Source organism: Ochotona curzoniae, unplaced genomic scaffold, assembly GCF_017591425.1.
Source record: "Ochotona curzoniae isolate NIBS_2020 unplaced genomic scaffold, NIBS_Ocur_1.0 contig_1071, whole genome shotgun sequence".
Classification (NCBI taxonomy): domain Eukaryota; kingdom Metazoa; phylum Chordata; class Mammalia; order Lagomorpha; family Ochotonidae; genus Ochotona; species Ochotona curzoniae.
The window spans coordinates 19,824,242-19,839,157 of record NW_024464939.1 but is presented as its reverse complement, the minus strand read 5'-3'; the positions used below and the strand labels follow the sequence as shown (position 1 = coordinate 19,839,157).

The window sequence follows — 14,916 nt, the reverse complement described above, 5'->3', positions numbered from 1 at the left end:
ATCAGCAGAGAATGGGATCAGGAGCTGGAACAGCTCGGACACGTGGTGCTCAAACAGATGCCAGAGTCAGAGGCAGCAACTTTACCCACTATGCTACAATATTGACCTGTCAGGTGATACTTCTTAGACATGAGAGAAAGAGAAAGAGAGAGAGAGAAAGTACTCTCCCTTCTGCTGATTCATTCTACAAATGCCCACAATGAAAGGATGGTCTGGGTTGAAGTCAGGAGTGTGAAAATTTGATCTGTGTTTCCCATGTGTGTGGAAGAAATCCACTTAGCTCATTAGTGAGCAAGTGGATCAGAAGCTGGAGATGGGGACTGAAAGCCAGGCTCTCTGACACGGACATGGATACCTTAACTGCTGGTCTAAACATCCACTTTATTTCCTGTTATACAACTAAAACACCTGGGATCAAAGAAAACAACCTCTGTCCTTCCCTCTTCTCAGTCTTTATGACATTATCACTCCACATTTGACTTCCTTCAACTCATCTCTGTCCTGCAGGTTCTTGTTGGAGCAACTCAGCTGAAACCCACCATGAAAAACGCTATTCAGAGATGCTGACCTTCATGATGATGCCTCTTGGCGTAGGAGATGGACTCCCCTTCGTGCTGTGCATGGAACTTCTGGATGCACCTCCTCACCAGGTCCTCCCAGCCTGGCTTCATGGCTGCTCTCATGGTGCTAGTGTCCAGAGAAGTGATCTTGCCTATTAAACAACAACAGCCATTACACCTACATGTTGATCTGATTTCCTATGGACATAATTGAATTTGAAATTCAAATACATTTATTCACAACCATCTCTTTTTGACCACGGAGCACAGGTTCCAGGATGCTCCCATTTCTGAATTCAAGCATGCTCACCTCTCTTATATGAAACAGCAGGCACTAGCCCACACATTCCTTCCTCTATGGTTTAAATTGTCTCTAGATTATTTATAATATCCAAATGCAAGGCATTTTGTTAACAGCTGTATTATTTAAGAAATGACAGGAAAAATCTGTGCATGTTTGATCCAGACACTACTTTTTGTTCCCAATACTTTCAACCCACAATTGGTTAAAGTTGTGTCTGCCACTGTATTTAGAACAGGCAGCATGGTAAGTGGACTTGATGGGAAGATGGCAGCAGTGTCTCACACCAGCCCCCTGGCTCTGCAGGACTGCCTCATGAATGATTTGATACTCATCCAAACACACTCGTTATAATGTTTTGGAAAGAAAATTTACCTTGGAGATCTTGGCGAGTTGTAAAACTTTCTGATGAGGGGAGAATTGGTCTTTCCTTCATAGGAACTCTTCTTGCCACGCAAATCAAGCATGACTGCAGATCTTAAATCATAAAAATTGATCTTTAGAATATTAAGCTTTCATTAGTGATTCGAACAAACCCAGACGTAGTTTTATGACAGTACCACTTTGTAAATCAGGAAGGTGGAGAACGGCAACACACTATGCACTTGGACTTCTTTCTTCAAGTGCGGAAAAAGAAGGCACATTGTGTAGGAGGAGGAGGGAGTATAGGTCAAGTGCCTGAGCCACACCGCACATGTAATGAAAGAACAGCCAAGGCCCTGGACGGCGAGCAGTGGGAGCCATCTCTGCAGTGATGCAAAGAACGGGCTTCTTTCCTAGGCAGTGGCTGAGGTGGACTACCGCTGTAATTCACACAAAGCACAAAATTGATGACAAGTGAAACCTGATATTCCGTTTTGTCAAGGGCTTTCTTTTTTTAGTTTTAGATTCACGGTGACACAGGAAAACTAGATATACCATGTACCAAGCTATGTATATTTCCTTACAATGACACTATGCAATTTAAAACAAAGATTGAGCCTCCCTGCAGATTCAGGGAATGAACCCCACAGTACCCAGGAAATGGACAGTTGCACTATAGTTTAGAATCTTGGCCATGGCTAGCTGCTCACGTGGCCGTGGTGGGCATTTATTCCTCAAGCCACTCCAACATCCAGGGCAATGCTTTAGGAAACAATTTGTTGAAATATATCTACTAATAGCTGGTATAAAACTAAAATATCATGAGTTTCACAAAATAAAAGCTAAATTTTCTGGCACTTAATTACAGATGGATAAATTAACAGCACTTACTGCATTGTACAAAATAGCATAAAATCATTTGATACACTTAAGGCAAAAGTTTGATTTTGAAATGCTATTTATCATTCACAACAGTTCCAACATCTCCTTGACAATAAAATTTAAACTAAAAATATATGAAATATAAGTACTAACTAGCATTCAATGTCAGCCATGATTCCTGCATATTTATTAAAATCTTATTGCATTCCAATTCAGTTATTGGCGACTTCCTATGACAATAAATAGATGCTTAGAGAAGTGAAGGGATTTGCCTAACGTCATAAGGCTGTTGAATGAAGAAGGAATTGGCCTCTCAACTTCCACCTGTGTGTTCTAATTGAAGGCTGTGTAGTTTGGCTCAGATTTTCAGTGGAGACTAGAACTCCGCATAGGTTAGTCACTATCGGAGTGGCATCAGTACGAAGTCATTGGTGACTTCTAAAAGTAAATTTAATAATGACAATGATGAGCATACCCTTAGTTTCCCAGTTGCAATACTTAGCCTTCCAGTGCTCAATGGAAGAGATTAAGACATATCACTTCCAACACTGTAGAAAGTTCCGTTGGATGTGCTGTTCATAACATATTGTAGAATTTTTGTCCTACCTTCTCCTTCTTCTTTGATGGACTTTGGTTGAGAGACAGCAAAGCACTGCATAGTTTCATATTTCTGATGTGCTTCCTGGTTATCATGACCCTCCTCCTCTGAGTCAGGTAGAGGTTTCACCAGCATCCGGCAATTGAAAGTGTGACTGTTCCGCCTGGGGGGCTCGCCGGACCAGGAACCCCCATTCACTGGGCAAGGCAAAAGAAATCACATATTATTAGGAAGTTAATAGTAGATTCATTGTTGCTGAATTATTGAAATGATATAGAAAAATATTATTTTGCAGAAAAAAAATCAAAACAAACAAAACAAAACCCACCTTGGGTTAATGCCTTAACAACTTGGAAAAATTATTTGGAGTTTCAAAACGTCTTCTATGCTTTCTACTTTTCAACCTGACTGATTCCCTTTAAGTTCAGGTCTTTTAAAAAAAAGATTATTTATTTATTTATTTGTTTAATTTGAAAGTCAGATATACAGAGAGGAGGAGAAATAGAGGAAGATTTTCTGTCAGTTGATTAAAAAAAGATTATTTATTTATTTATTTATTTAATTTGAAAGTCAAATATACAGAGAGGAGGAGAAACAGAGGAAGATTTTCTGTCAGTTGATTAACTCCACAGTTGGCAGCAACAGCCAGAGCTGAGCCGATCCGAAGCCAAGAGCCAGGAGCTTCTTGCGGATCTCCCATGTGGGTGCAGGGTCCCAAGGCTTTGGGCCGTCTTCAACTGCTATCCCAGGACACAAGCAGAGAGCTGGATGGGAAGTGGGGCAGCCAGAATCAGAACCAGCGCCCATATGGGATCCTGGTGCGTGCAAGGTGAGGACTTTAGCCACTAGGCTACCATTCCAGGCCCAAGTTCAGATCTTGATTAGTTACTATGAGAATATCAGAATTGTCTAATTTTGTTTCTCCTAACTGGCTGCTGAAACATTTAGACTATCCATGTGCATTTGCTTTTCAAAATGCCTAAAAATATGCTCACTTTTAATTTTATCAGAAAGGTAGAGGAATGTTAAGAGAAAGACACATACAATACATACATACCGGGTGGGTGGGTGGGGGTAAAAGAGAGCAAGAGTGAAAGAGAGAATCTCACAACTGTTGGCATACTCCAGAGATGCTTGTGACAGCTAGGACTGGGACAGGCTAAACTCAGACCATGACTCCCATGTGGGTACAGAGACCCATGCACTTAAAACATCATCTGCTGCTTCCCAGGGTTTGCATCAGCGGGAAGCTGGATGGGGAGTGGGGTAGCCCAGACTTGAACCCATGTACTTCACCAGCAGATGCAGGTATCACAAGACGTATTTTACGCACAGAGCCAGACACGGCATTCCAGTTTTAGATGTGCTGCTCCCTAAGCCAGCTCTGGATGTGGCACCAATTCTAGCATACATTAAATTATGTCAAAGTATTTAGACTTATCATGAAATTGAAGGCCACTTAAGCTTATAAATAAATTTTTAAAAACTTGCTAAGTAGAAACACTTACCCACTCACCAATCTAACTGTATGCTTCATATTGCCCACAATAAGCTGCCTCTTCCCCATCCTCATCTCACCATGCCAAGTGGATATCTGCTTCTGTTGACTCCCTATCTGAAATAGCAGGACTTCCTCAATTTTTTCTCCAAAGGTTCTCATGCTCAAAGGCTGAGCGTCCCTGTACTCGACAGCAACTCTAGGCACTTCACACTGCCTTCTGTTACAGACCCTTCTCTCTAAAAGGCAGGGTGATGTGTGTTGTGTGTGTGTGTCAGAGATAGAGAGAAAAGAGGGAGGTGGGGAGAGAGAGAGAGAAAGAAAGAGAGAGAGAGGGAAAGAGAGAAAGAGAGAATCATCCATCTGTTAATTTGCAACCTAAATGAACACAACAATTATGGCTGGGTTAGACTGAAGCCAGGAGCGAGGAACTTCATCAGCTATCATACACAGCCTCAAAGATGCATTAGTAGGGAGTTGGAGTTGAACTGGTGCTCTGACATGGGATGTGGTTTTCCCACCCAGATCATCAGCTGCTGGGCCAATGCTTGTCCCAAGCATATACTTTGTAGTTTGGCTGTTCCCAATTTATCACATTAATCTTTTAAAACTGCTTCATGTACATTCCCTCAATAAGACTGAGAAATTCTTGAAGAGACAGTACTAATGTCGTTATTTTGAAAGTGAAAAGCATTTAAACGCTAGGAGAGCTGGCATCAGAACCAACCTTTATTCATATTTGGGTGTTCTGTGCTTTACCATCCCTGTGTTTTACCTAAAAATATTAAGACTAGCAGGACCATGAAATGGGATGAATCATAAGGTAAGTAAACTTGTTCCTTAGATTCTCCAGCTAGAGAACCCCTAGAAGGACATGTGAATTTTATTGCATCCAGTGCTAAATGAGTGACAAAGGAAACAAATCCTAGAAAGAAAAAGTATCAAGTCAGTGCATTGCCAGAAATGACTTGAACATCACAGAAAGAAGCATAGCCAACTCTGTATGTCTTTTGCAGACATTTGGACAAACTACCATTTTACCATCAACATTTTAAAATGCATTTAAACCATTACAATGGAGACAACAGTGCAAGAAAGAAGAAAGACATTAAGTTAGGTATAAGCTGAAAGTTTATAAAAAAGTACACTATCAGATAAGAAAATGATACCAGTGAATTAATAGGCAATAGGCCCTTTGAGGAAGTCTTAAAATTACTGAAGAGACATGAAGATACTGGCTAGCTACTGGGGATAAGAAATCCCATTTTCTTATTAATTTACTAGATAATATAATAAATGAATGCCACACACATATTGCAGTCACTTTGAACAAAGGCTTATACATTAACGAAAAGTACTTGAAAAGGACCTTTTCCTGTTTATATCAACAATCTGAAGAAAAGGAGGTGAAATACTTGCTAACTCAGGAGTTGATCTTACTCCATTAAAACATGTATTTCTTGCATGTGAATATATTCTCAGCAATACCAGAATAAGCGAGAATATTTATTTATTTATTTATTTAAAGATTTATTTTTATTATGTTTTTTATTGGAAAGGCGGATATACAGAGAGGAGAGACAGAGAGGAAGATCTTCCGTCCGATGATTTACTCCCCAAGTGAGCGCAACGGCCGATGCTATGTCGATCCGAAGCCAGGAGCCTCTTCCAGGTCTCCCACGCGGGTGCAGGGTCCCAAAGCTTTGGGCTGTCGGGATAGAACCGGCGCCTATATGGGATCCTGGGTGTGCTAGGCGAGGACCTTAACCACTTGCGACACTGCGCCGGGCCCAAGCGAGAAAATTTAAAAAGAGCCATTTTGGGGGCCACCACTGTGGCATAGCTGGTTAAGGTGCTGCCTGTGACGCTGGTATTGCATATGGGAACTGGTTCATGCCCTGGTTGTTCCACTTAGAATCCAACTGCCTGCTAATATGCCTAAGAAAGCAACAGATGATAGTCTGCGTACTTGGGCTGTCACCTGACCCACTCCTGGCCATGGAGGCTATCTGATGAATGATAAACAGATGGAAGATCACTCTCTCTCTAAATCTCTCTTTGGTTCTTGCCTTTCAAATAAAGCAAATAAATCTCTAAAAACAAACAAACAAAGCAAAGCAAGCCACTTTACTCTAAGTGGCAACGGCAATACTATGGAGTGTCACCTAGGTGGGCTGCTGCTAGCCCTACATCCTGGCCACTTCAGCTAGCAAATTCAGATGAGGAAGTAAGGTGGGGCCGTAGACTAAGGAGGCAGTGTTTCATCATGACCCAGCAGGCCAACACGGGGTCTGTGATGTAAAAGATGACTGACGATGTTTAAACATCTCTACGTGCCTCTTGTTCCTTGCCATTTTTTACAATATTATATACATACACATACTGATCTCCCATATGAAGCACTGAGTGGAGGCCTGTTATTTTTCAGAGGGTTATGGAGAAATGGACAGAGGTGAATGGCTGGCATTGGACAGAGAGAGGCAATTTGTCACTTTAGCACAAAACCAACAGAGCAAGTTCCAGGAAGTAAGCTTCCACGGGTCCTTGCTCTCTGAATCATTTCTTAAAGTTCAAACACAGGATCAAATCACTCATTCTTTCAAGGGCAGTATCTGAGGATGTCCTTTTTCCCATGGCTTCTAAGCTTAAATACGGAACACAACCAGCTCTAAGAAATCAACAGTCTCTCCTCATCCCAACGGACATAATTTATTCCATTTTGTCCCCTCCTACCAAGAGGCTACTTGTGAGGGGTCCAGGTGGAAAGGGAGTCCCAGTGGAGGGTCATTTACCTATAGACTTTGGCAGCAGGTTTCTGACAAACTCTGCGTGGTCCCCAACATGCAGGATGCTATATACACTTTTGTTCATCAGCTCTTCTTGGTTATACCTTAGATACTGTGTTACATTCTCTGAAACAAACACCACGTTGCCTTCCAGGTTCACTACAAAGAAGAACCCATCAAGGGCCTAGGGAAAAGACAGAGAGAGCATTAGAAGGAAAGCAACAACAACAAAAAATCATTTGCAACAGTTAAGGAGGGAAGGCTCTCTGGAGGGAAATGTGGCATTTATGAATGGACAGGAAAGGGAGGACACTTCTCCCCCTCCCAGTTTTCAGAAACAATGAACACCTTTTCCCTTGGACAAACAGTAATTTTTCTGTCTTTGGAAGAGGGAGATAGCTCCAATCAGCATTTCTTGTCCAAAGTAAATGAGGAACACAAAGTCTGTTAATTTATCAAGAGACAATGATTGCCAAGTGGCAAATGTACAGTGATTAACTTGGATTTTCAAATGAATTTGATAAAATCTACAGGGCCAAGAACAACTTTTATGAAACTAATTCAAAGCATGACAATTTTGTTGTAGTTCTTCATGTTACACAATGGAAGAAGGAAGTCACTGACAATTTCTCCTTGGATGGGGAGAAAAAAACCCAAGTTTTACCACATTTACAGCTGTCACGGTTTACATGAAAAGGATCACAGAGGGTCTTTGACATCTCAAGAAACCCCAAAAGGGGTCTGGGACGGTCGCTAACTTCCTGGGGATGCCAACACTGTGCCCTTGTGGATTACTTGCTCTCCAGATGAACCTGTGGTTCCTCATCTCCTAAGCACTTGTATTAAACATCCTGTAACAGACTGTTAGCTTGTCCTCATCCTAGTCTACTAAGGAGAAAAAGATCCAAGATCATTTCAAGAAGCACAGGGAGCAAGGACACCCATGGAGCATGACATTTGAATATTGACAATTCTAGAAAGGATGGTGCATTTTCCCCAATTCACAGAGAAAAAAAAATTGAGGCTTAACAACAGCAAGTGACTCAAGATGTTACAACAGTGGCAAAGCTGGACAGGAATCTACATGGGCTGGTCCCCATGCTCATGCTTTTGGCGATTGAGCAGCCATGTTCTCCATCAATATCCTGCCAAGTCTATCTGCCACTGTGGGTGTACTGGCGAGGAAGAGCTGGGGTTCAGTGAGTGTCTCCTCTTTACCACTCATTTCTCTTTTGACCCTTGCTTGTCAGAACTTTTGTCTTAAGGACAGGTGGGTGATCAGGAGCAGAAAAAGGATTGACACTGATGAGCCATACTTCAGGTCATGGTCACTTGATCTAGCCAACACATGCAATTAATTTCTCTATTGTACTTTGTTACTGTTTTGTAACATGAGTGCTACATGTATATATCCAGTAATTTGTCTTTTCATTAATAATAAAGTTACTGTTTAACAAGCTTCTAGTTTGTGAAATATCTTAGAATAGACTCCATTTTATTTTTATAATATTAAAACTAAAGAATCAAAATAAAACAAAATGAATTAAAAATTAGGAGTACACATAAGGCAGTGGTAAAAGATTTTGATGTAACACCTACTTTTTAGCTTAATACCTAGTCTTGAGCTTTCCTTGGATATTACCAGGTTTTCCCAAATGTATAACATACATGCAGGCCTAAGCAAGATCACACATCAGTGCTTCCCATAGCAAAATGACTCCAACTCTTAAAGACCATGCGTAAGTGTGTGTACAAGCAGAGGAGACATGAAGGTGTCAGTCAGTTACATGCCAAATATCCTTCTGAAACTCCCTGCTATAGACCCACATTTGACAGCAAATTTTATAAATATATCATCTTAGGTCACTCTGAAAGTGTGTGGTGCTTTCTATTGCTTCATAAAAAGTAAACAGTCTGGTACAAAGTCTGGTTTGTGGCACAGTAAAACTGAAAGATGAATTGTTTCATCTCACAGAACTGTGTTTTCTTAAAGCTCACCATGATATTCTCTGATGAAAAGAGCTGACATTTGGTTTTGCTGCCTAGCAACCACCAGGCGATGATGTAAGCATGAGTGTGCATCTGTGCCCAGGAGCAGCTCCACAAGAACATGTTTGCTCAGTTTAAATGACTACATGTAAACAGGGATACAGATCTAAATTCAAACCATTAGTCACAAGGGTTAAGCATTACCTCTTTGGCATACTTGGCACTCAAGTCCTGATACATAGGTAGTTGCTCAATGCACTGAATTCTTAGAAGACTATTTTGAAACAGCAAAAATGCTGGTTTTGTTTCATGAGATCAGAGTCACTGACAACCATCAATCTGATTTTTAAAATTGATGAGCTTCCTCTCAAAGGGTTTGAGTTAGCCTTGTGGTAACTGAGTACTGTTTAGAAAATCAAAGTCTTTGCAAGAGTTTCCACTCTAATTCCCCCAACCCTTAGATACAAGGAATAAACGTAGATACATGGGCACTGTCCTACTGAGATAGCTTTGACTATCACGGTTTCCAAATTAATGTTTTGTTTACAATTAAAAACTCTTTCCAGAGGGAGTTACCCACTCAGTTTCATGGAATTCTTCCGCCCAGTGCACCTGCTGTACTATTCATTATCTGCTTCTAAGAACAAAGCGGGAAGCTTCCTTGTTCACCAGGAAAATCAGATTAAGTACGTTTTTGCATTTTTCCCTAGAAGCAGGGGTTGGATGCTCTCAAGCCAGTGTTCCCAGAGAAGGTAAACAAGGGCTATCACTTCGGGCCGCAGGTCTGGCCCAGGGAATGCACAATGACAGAGTCAGCTGATCTTAGTATGTTTTCTGTATTCTTTCTCCACTCCCAGTCAGTGGCTAGAGTTTTACAGAACCAGCATGAGGTTTTCCTAATAATAAAAGTCATATTACATTTGAAATGAAAAAAAAAAAAAAAGTGGGAGGTTGGGGGGCAGTGAGGTGGAGAGACATTTGGCTCTGTCTGGTTTAAAAATCCTAATGTCTTCTCTCCGTGTGGCAGCTGCAGCCAGCCAATTCCTCAACAAAAAAGCCACAGAACTTGTGGCCAAGCAATTCCTTTTCTTATGAGCAGAGGTGACGTCATTTATGTCTGAGGGTTTCTCTGTTGTGCATATTCACTAACACTTCTTTCCCCTCATCTTGCTGCAGCCTAACCTTTGAGTTTTAATCTGGGCACACAGTAAAGCCTTTGGTGTACAGTACTAGTTAGGAAAACAGGAAAATTAGACTTCCCATATTTTAGATAGTACTGTCATTATGCCCTCTGAAGTCAATAAGACCCAGGCAGTTGAAGCTAATCACTAGCACCCTTGGTTTATCTTAACAGTTCTTTCTGCCTGTTACCCATGCATTCATGTTTATAAGACAAACAGCCTAGGTTGTAGCACCATAAATAAAAAGCCTTAACTCCCTCTTTAGTCTTCAAATGCTAGCCGGTATACACATGTTAGCATGTGCACACATTACATATAAAATTTAAACGCCCAGGGAACATTTCAAACTAGAACATCATGGAATTTGATGTGACTCGTGAATATGACTTTCTAAAATGAATATTCTCAACTGGCAATTGAGGCTTATTCATCTGCATTCTAATCTAGTTCATTTAACTCTCTGTAGAGAGATTTCAGACACATACATGGTAAAAGAAGGAACCAGACCCAGATGTATACACACATACTGTGGATTCTCTTGCAGGTATATGCACCCGAAATCAAGTGTAAGCTTGTGAAGATGGACAGAATTTGTAAAGAAGGAGAGGGAGGGTGTGCTAGCTACCTCCAGCATCATGGGCCCCAGCGCATCCTTGTCGATGACGCCCTGCCCCGTAGATGACACGTCGGACTTCTGCACTTCATCTATGTTGGCAGCTGCTGCTTTCTCTGCAACAAACAAACAAGGAATTCAATGGCGGGGCTGTTCCAAGGACAGAGTGACACCAAAGTATTTTTATCGTAATGATTTACAGAATCTATTGTGGGACTGGATGTGGTTATAACAGAGTATATCCCCACTGCCTCTGAAGGGGAGACTGCTGGAACCAGAGCCCGACATTAACGCCTTAGCCCGGAACCTGTGGCTCCTTGCCATTTCAGGCAGCCGAGAAAATGAGTTTAGAGGTTTCATGCTAATCCCTGACAGGATTTTTTCTAGATTACAAAATCATTATATATGATGGCACAATTAGTTTCTACTCAAGAGATTCCCTAAACTAGGGTACAGGAGAGCCTGCTGTTCAGAACCAAGAAGCATAAGCAGTGATACAGTGTACACATTCAAAGCAGTATCAAGGAGTCCTCCCTCGCTAATGCTCTCCCCACGGGACCTGCAGCAATGTCTGCCTTGACTTTTATTGTTCCACTTATACAAAGTTAAAGAAATATTTGGCCCCTAACCTGTTCAAGGTAGTTAAAGACTTAAAGGAGAAGGAAGGAAGCAAACTATCCAAAAAACAGAGAATTTCGATGGTTGCTCTTTGACCTAGTACAGGGGGCATAAAACACGCTCTTGGAGCCAAATGTGCAACGTCCTCTGGAAGACACTCCAGCACAGAACAAGACTGTTTTGTGAAAATGCTCAATGAACAAAAGGATGTACTTTTTTTTGGGCGGGGGGAAATCTATTTTATTTGTTTGAGGGACAGTTGCTAAAAGAGAGGGAGAGGTTTTCCATTGGCTGGCTTTCTGGCCAAAAGGCCACAGTGGCTGGGGCTGGGCCATGATGAAGCCAGGAAAAGGAATTCCTTCAGGTCGCCCAGTTGGGTGGCTGGGGCCCAAGCACTTGAGACATTTTCTGCTTCTTTCTCAAGTGCATTAGCAGGCAGCTGGATCAGAAGTAGAGTAGGCAGCACTAGAGCCTACTCCTTATTTGGGATGCCCAGGTGGTAGGTGCTGTGCCACCATGCTGGCCTTAAGTGATGTCTCTACCAATGTTTCTGCAAACTGGATGTCTCAAGAATACTAAAAAAGTTTAAAGCAAAATAGATACATATCAACATCTCCCCACAAAGCAGTGGAAAGCAATATGGCAATTATTTGTACCTGAATAAATTACAACCCTGCCTATACTGCAGGATATCACTGTCATTATCTACACACATAAAAGAAAGCTATGCAGCAATTTAGTACTCAGAATCAATTTAATTTCATGACTTTGTAAAGATTTTATCCAGTTAGTTTGAAAATAGGGAAAGATTAATTTGTATTGTGAAACCCAGAAAACAGAAATGTTCATCATTTCCTCTACCAAGTGCTTCCACAAAGTATGCTGGTATCATCTGCATGTAGTTCAGGTCCAAACTCAGTCACTCACTGGAGGACAACTGAACAAGTCACCCAGATCTTAGGGCCTTGCACCACTTATCTGTGTTCTGCACCTCACCGATACTAACAAGAGTAGACAGGACAATCTGTAACACACAACTTAAAAGCAAGCAAGTTACTTACACAAGTAACTCACTCCTCGTGAGTTACAATATATTTGTAACAATATATATTTTTAAAAATTTACTTATTTTTCTTGGAAAGGCATATTTACAGAAAATCCTCCATCTGCAGGTTCACTCCCCAAATAGCTACAACAGCCAGAGCTGAGCTGATCTGAAGCCTGCAGCCATGAGCTTCTTGGGTCTCCCACATGGGTGCTTTGGGCCATCCTCTGATGCTTTCCTAGGCTATAAGCAGGGAAACTGGAGGGAAAGTTGAGCAAGGGGACAGGAACCAGCACCCATATGGAATCCTGGCATGTACAAGGTGAAGATTTAGCCACTGAGCCATTGTGTTGGGCTACTGGTGCACAATATTTGGATTTATCAGTCTTCCTCACCAAGTGTCAACTGCAGTGATTTTCAAAAAAACATTTATTTATTTTTATTGGAGAGACAGAGAGGAAGATCTTCCACCTGATGGTTCACTCTCCAAGCGGTTGCAAAACCTGGAGCCAAGCAAATTTGAAGCCAGGAGCCAGGAACTTCCGCTGGGTCTCCCACATGGGTACAGGGTCCCAATGCTTTGGGCCATCCTCGACTGCTTTCCCAGGCCACAGGCAGGGAGCTGGATGGAAAGTGGAGCTACTGGGATTAGAACCAGCACCTGTATGGGATCATGGTGTGTGCAAGGCGAGGACTTTAGCTGCTGGGCTACTGTGCTGGGCCCTGCAGTGATTCTCTAATGGCACATGCAGAGCTCCAGATGAACAGACCACATCCTCCGTTACAATCATGCTTCTCCACTTCTGACTCACCTTACATGTGCGGACTTGGGACTGCTCAGAACTGGACAGGACACCGCTGGCAGCCTCTGCGTGCAGTACTGCACATGTGTCAGTCCTCACTCACTGTCCCCTTCCTCAGCTCTTCACTGTCAGTTCTTTAACGCCGGCTCTACCTGCAGCCTTGGCCCCACCTCAATCCCTGCGTCAGTCTTCCTGAGGCAGGGAATGTCTCAGCATTCCAGCTATGTGGTTGCCTCACTCAATTGTTATATAGGATGCTATTCCTTAATGTCTCTCTCTGCTTTTTTTTTTTCCCCAAAACATTTATTTCTTTTTGGGGCCAGTGCAATGACTCAACTGGCTAATCCTCAACCTGTAAGTGACAATATTTTATATGGTCCTATAAAAAAAAAAAAGAACCTGGGGTGTACTGCATAATTTTGCCCCAGTTCTTACTCTGTAAGACTGGATTTCCCTTGAGGTTCTGCTTACTTTTCTACTCACCAGGTGGGGAGGGTAGAACTTGCACCATCAGCTCTCACTTGCTCACATCCTTCAAGGATTGGCCATGCCCAATTCCGCTCAGGACGGCATCCAGACTGCCCTCTGTGAAGCCTCCTAAGAGGTGCATGGGGCTCGTGACACCACAAAGCTTTGTCCTGTGGGAGGTCCCACATGCCTTAGACCTAAAGATCCCTGGGTTTCAGCAAGCAGAATGCACACAACAGGTGCTGCAGGTTCATGTGCTCATACTGTATTCCTAAGCAGATGTTCTTTTTTTTTTTTTTTTTTTTTTTTTTGCCTTTCATGCTTTGGCAAATAATGTGCCGGAGCATGGGGTCATATCCTAAGGACTATCCAGAAGGATAATGCTGTGCCCTCGGTGAAATCTCTGAGCAGCAGGATGTGCCCAGCGGAATGGCAGCACCCAGGGGGAATGCTCCCTCCTGAGAGGGACTGTGAAAAGCTACACTGCGAACCTGCTAGGAGACTGCAAGGGCCTCTAAGCTGGAGAGGCTGACGTGATGCCTGGGAGGGGATTCCCATTCTTTCTCCTCATGCAAGGTGAGGAACTGAAATTAGGGGTTTAAACTGGAGATTATTTAGAGCTCAGAGCATGGGTGTTTGGAGAGCTACTGGACAGCCTGCATAAAAATAATGATCACTCTGAAAAATACTTCAGTAATAGCAAAACATGTTTTTCTTTATAATATTTAATTGACTTAAAAAGTTATTTATTTGAAAGTCAGAGTTAGATAGAGAGAAGGATGGGCACACAGACACACAGTGAGAAAATGAGAGGGAGGGAGAGAAATTTTCTATCTGGGTCACTCCCCAAATAGCCACAGTGGACAGGGATGGGTCGGGTCAAAGTCAGGACACAGGAGCTTCTTCCGGGTCTTCCTTGTGATTGCAGGGGCCCTTATACTCGGGCCATCTTTCACTACTTTCCCAGACACATTAGCAGGATCAGAAGGGGAGCAACTGGGACCCAAACTTAACCTGCTGGGCCACAGTGCTGGTTTCCAATTTTTAAACATAAATCTTCAAAACAAAAAGGCAGCCTTCACCAGCAGTGGCAGAGGATGAGCGAGCCATGTGAGTCCACATGGGGTGGCAGAACAGTGCCACTGAGCTGAGCTCAAGCCTCTGTCCTCCAGTGTGGCCAGGGCTGCAGCAGGTGGAAGCCACATGAGCAA

General features: G+C 42.5%; 1 protein-coding gene across 9 annotated transcripts in view; it reads right to left on the bottom strand.

Moving 5' to 3' along the window:
* NCOA2 (nuclear receptor coactivator 2) overlaps nucleotides 1-14,916 on the bottom strand; it is a 273,963-nt gene that overhangs the window by 57,456 nt on the left and 201,591 nt on the right. For all 9 annotated transcript variants that reach the window (XM_040994531.1, XM_040994548.1, XM_040994513.1 and 6 more), the window contains 5 exons: nucleotides 10,784-10,887; nucleotides 6,995-7,172; nucleotides 2,713-2,901; nucleotides 1,237-1,338; nucleotides 569-712 (listed from right to left, as the gene is read on the bottom strand). In XM_040994531.1, the coding sequence (XP_040850465.1) occupies nucleotides 569-712; nucleotides 1,237-1,338; nucleotides 2,713-2,901; nucleotides 6,995-7,172; nucleotides 10,784-10,887 (717 nt within the window). The remainder of the gene's footprint in view (nucleotides 1-568; nucleotides 713-1,236; nucleotides 1,339-2,712; nucleotides 2,902-6,994; nucleotides 7,173-10,783; nucleotides 10,888-14,916) is intronic.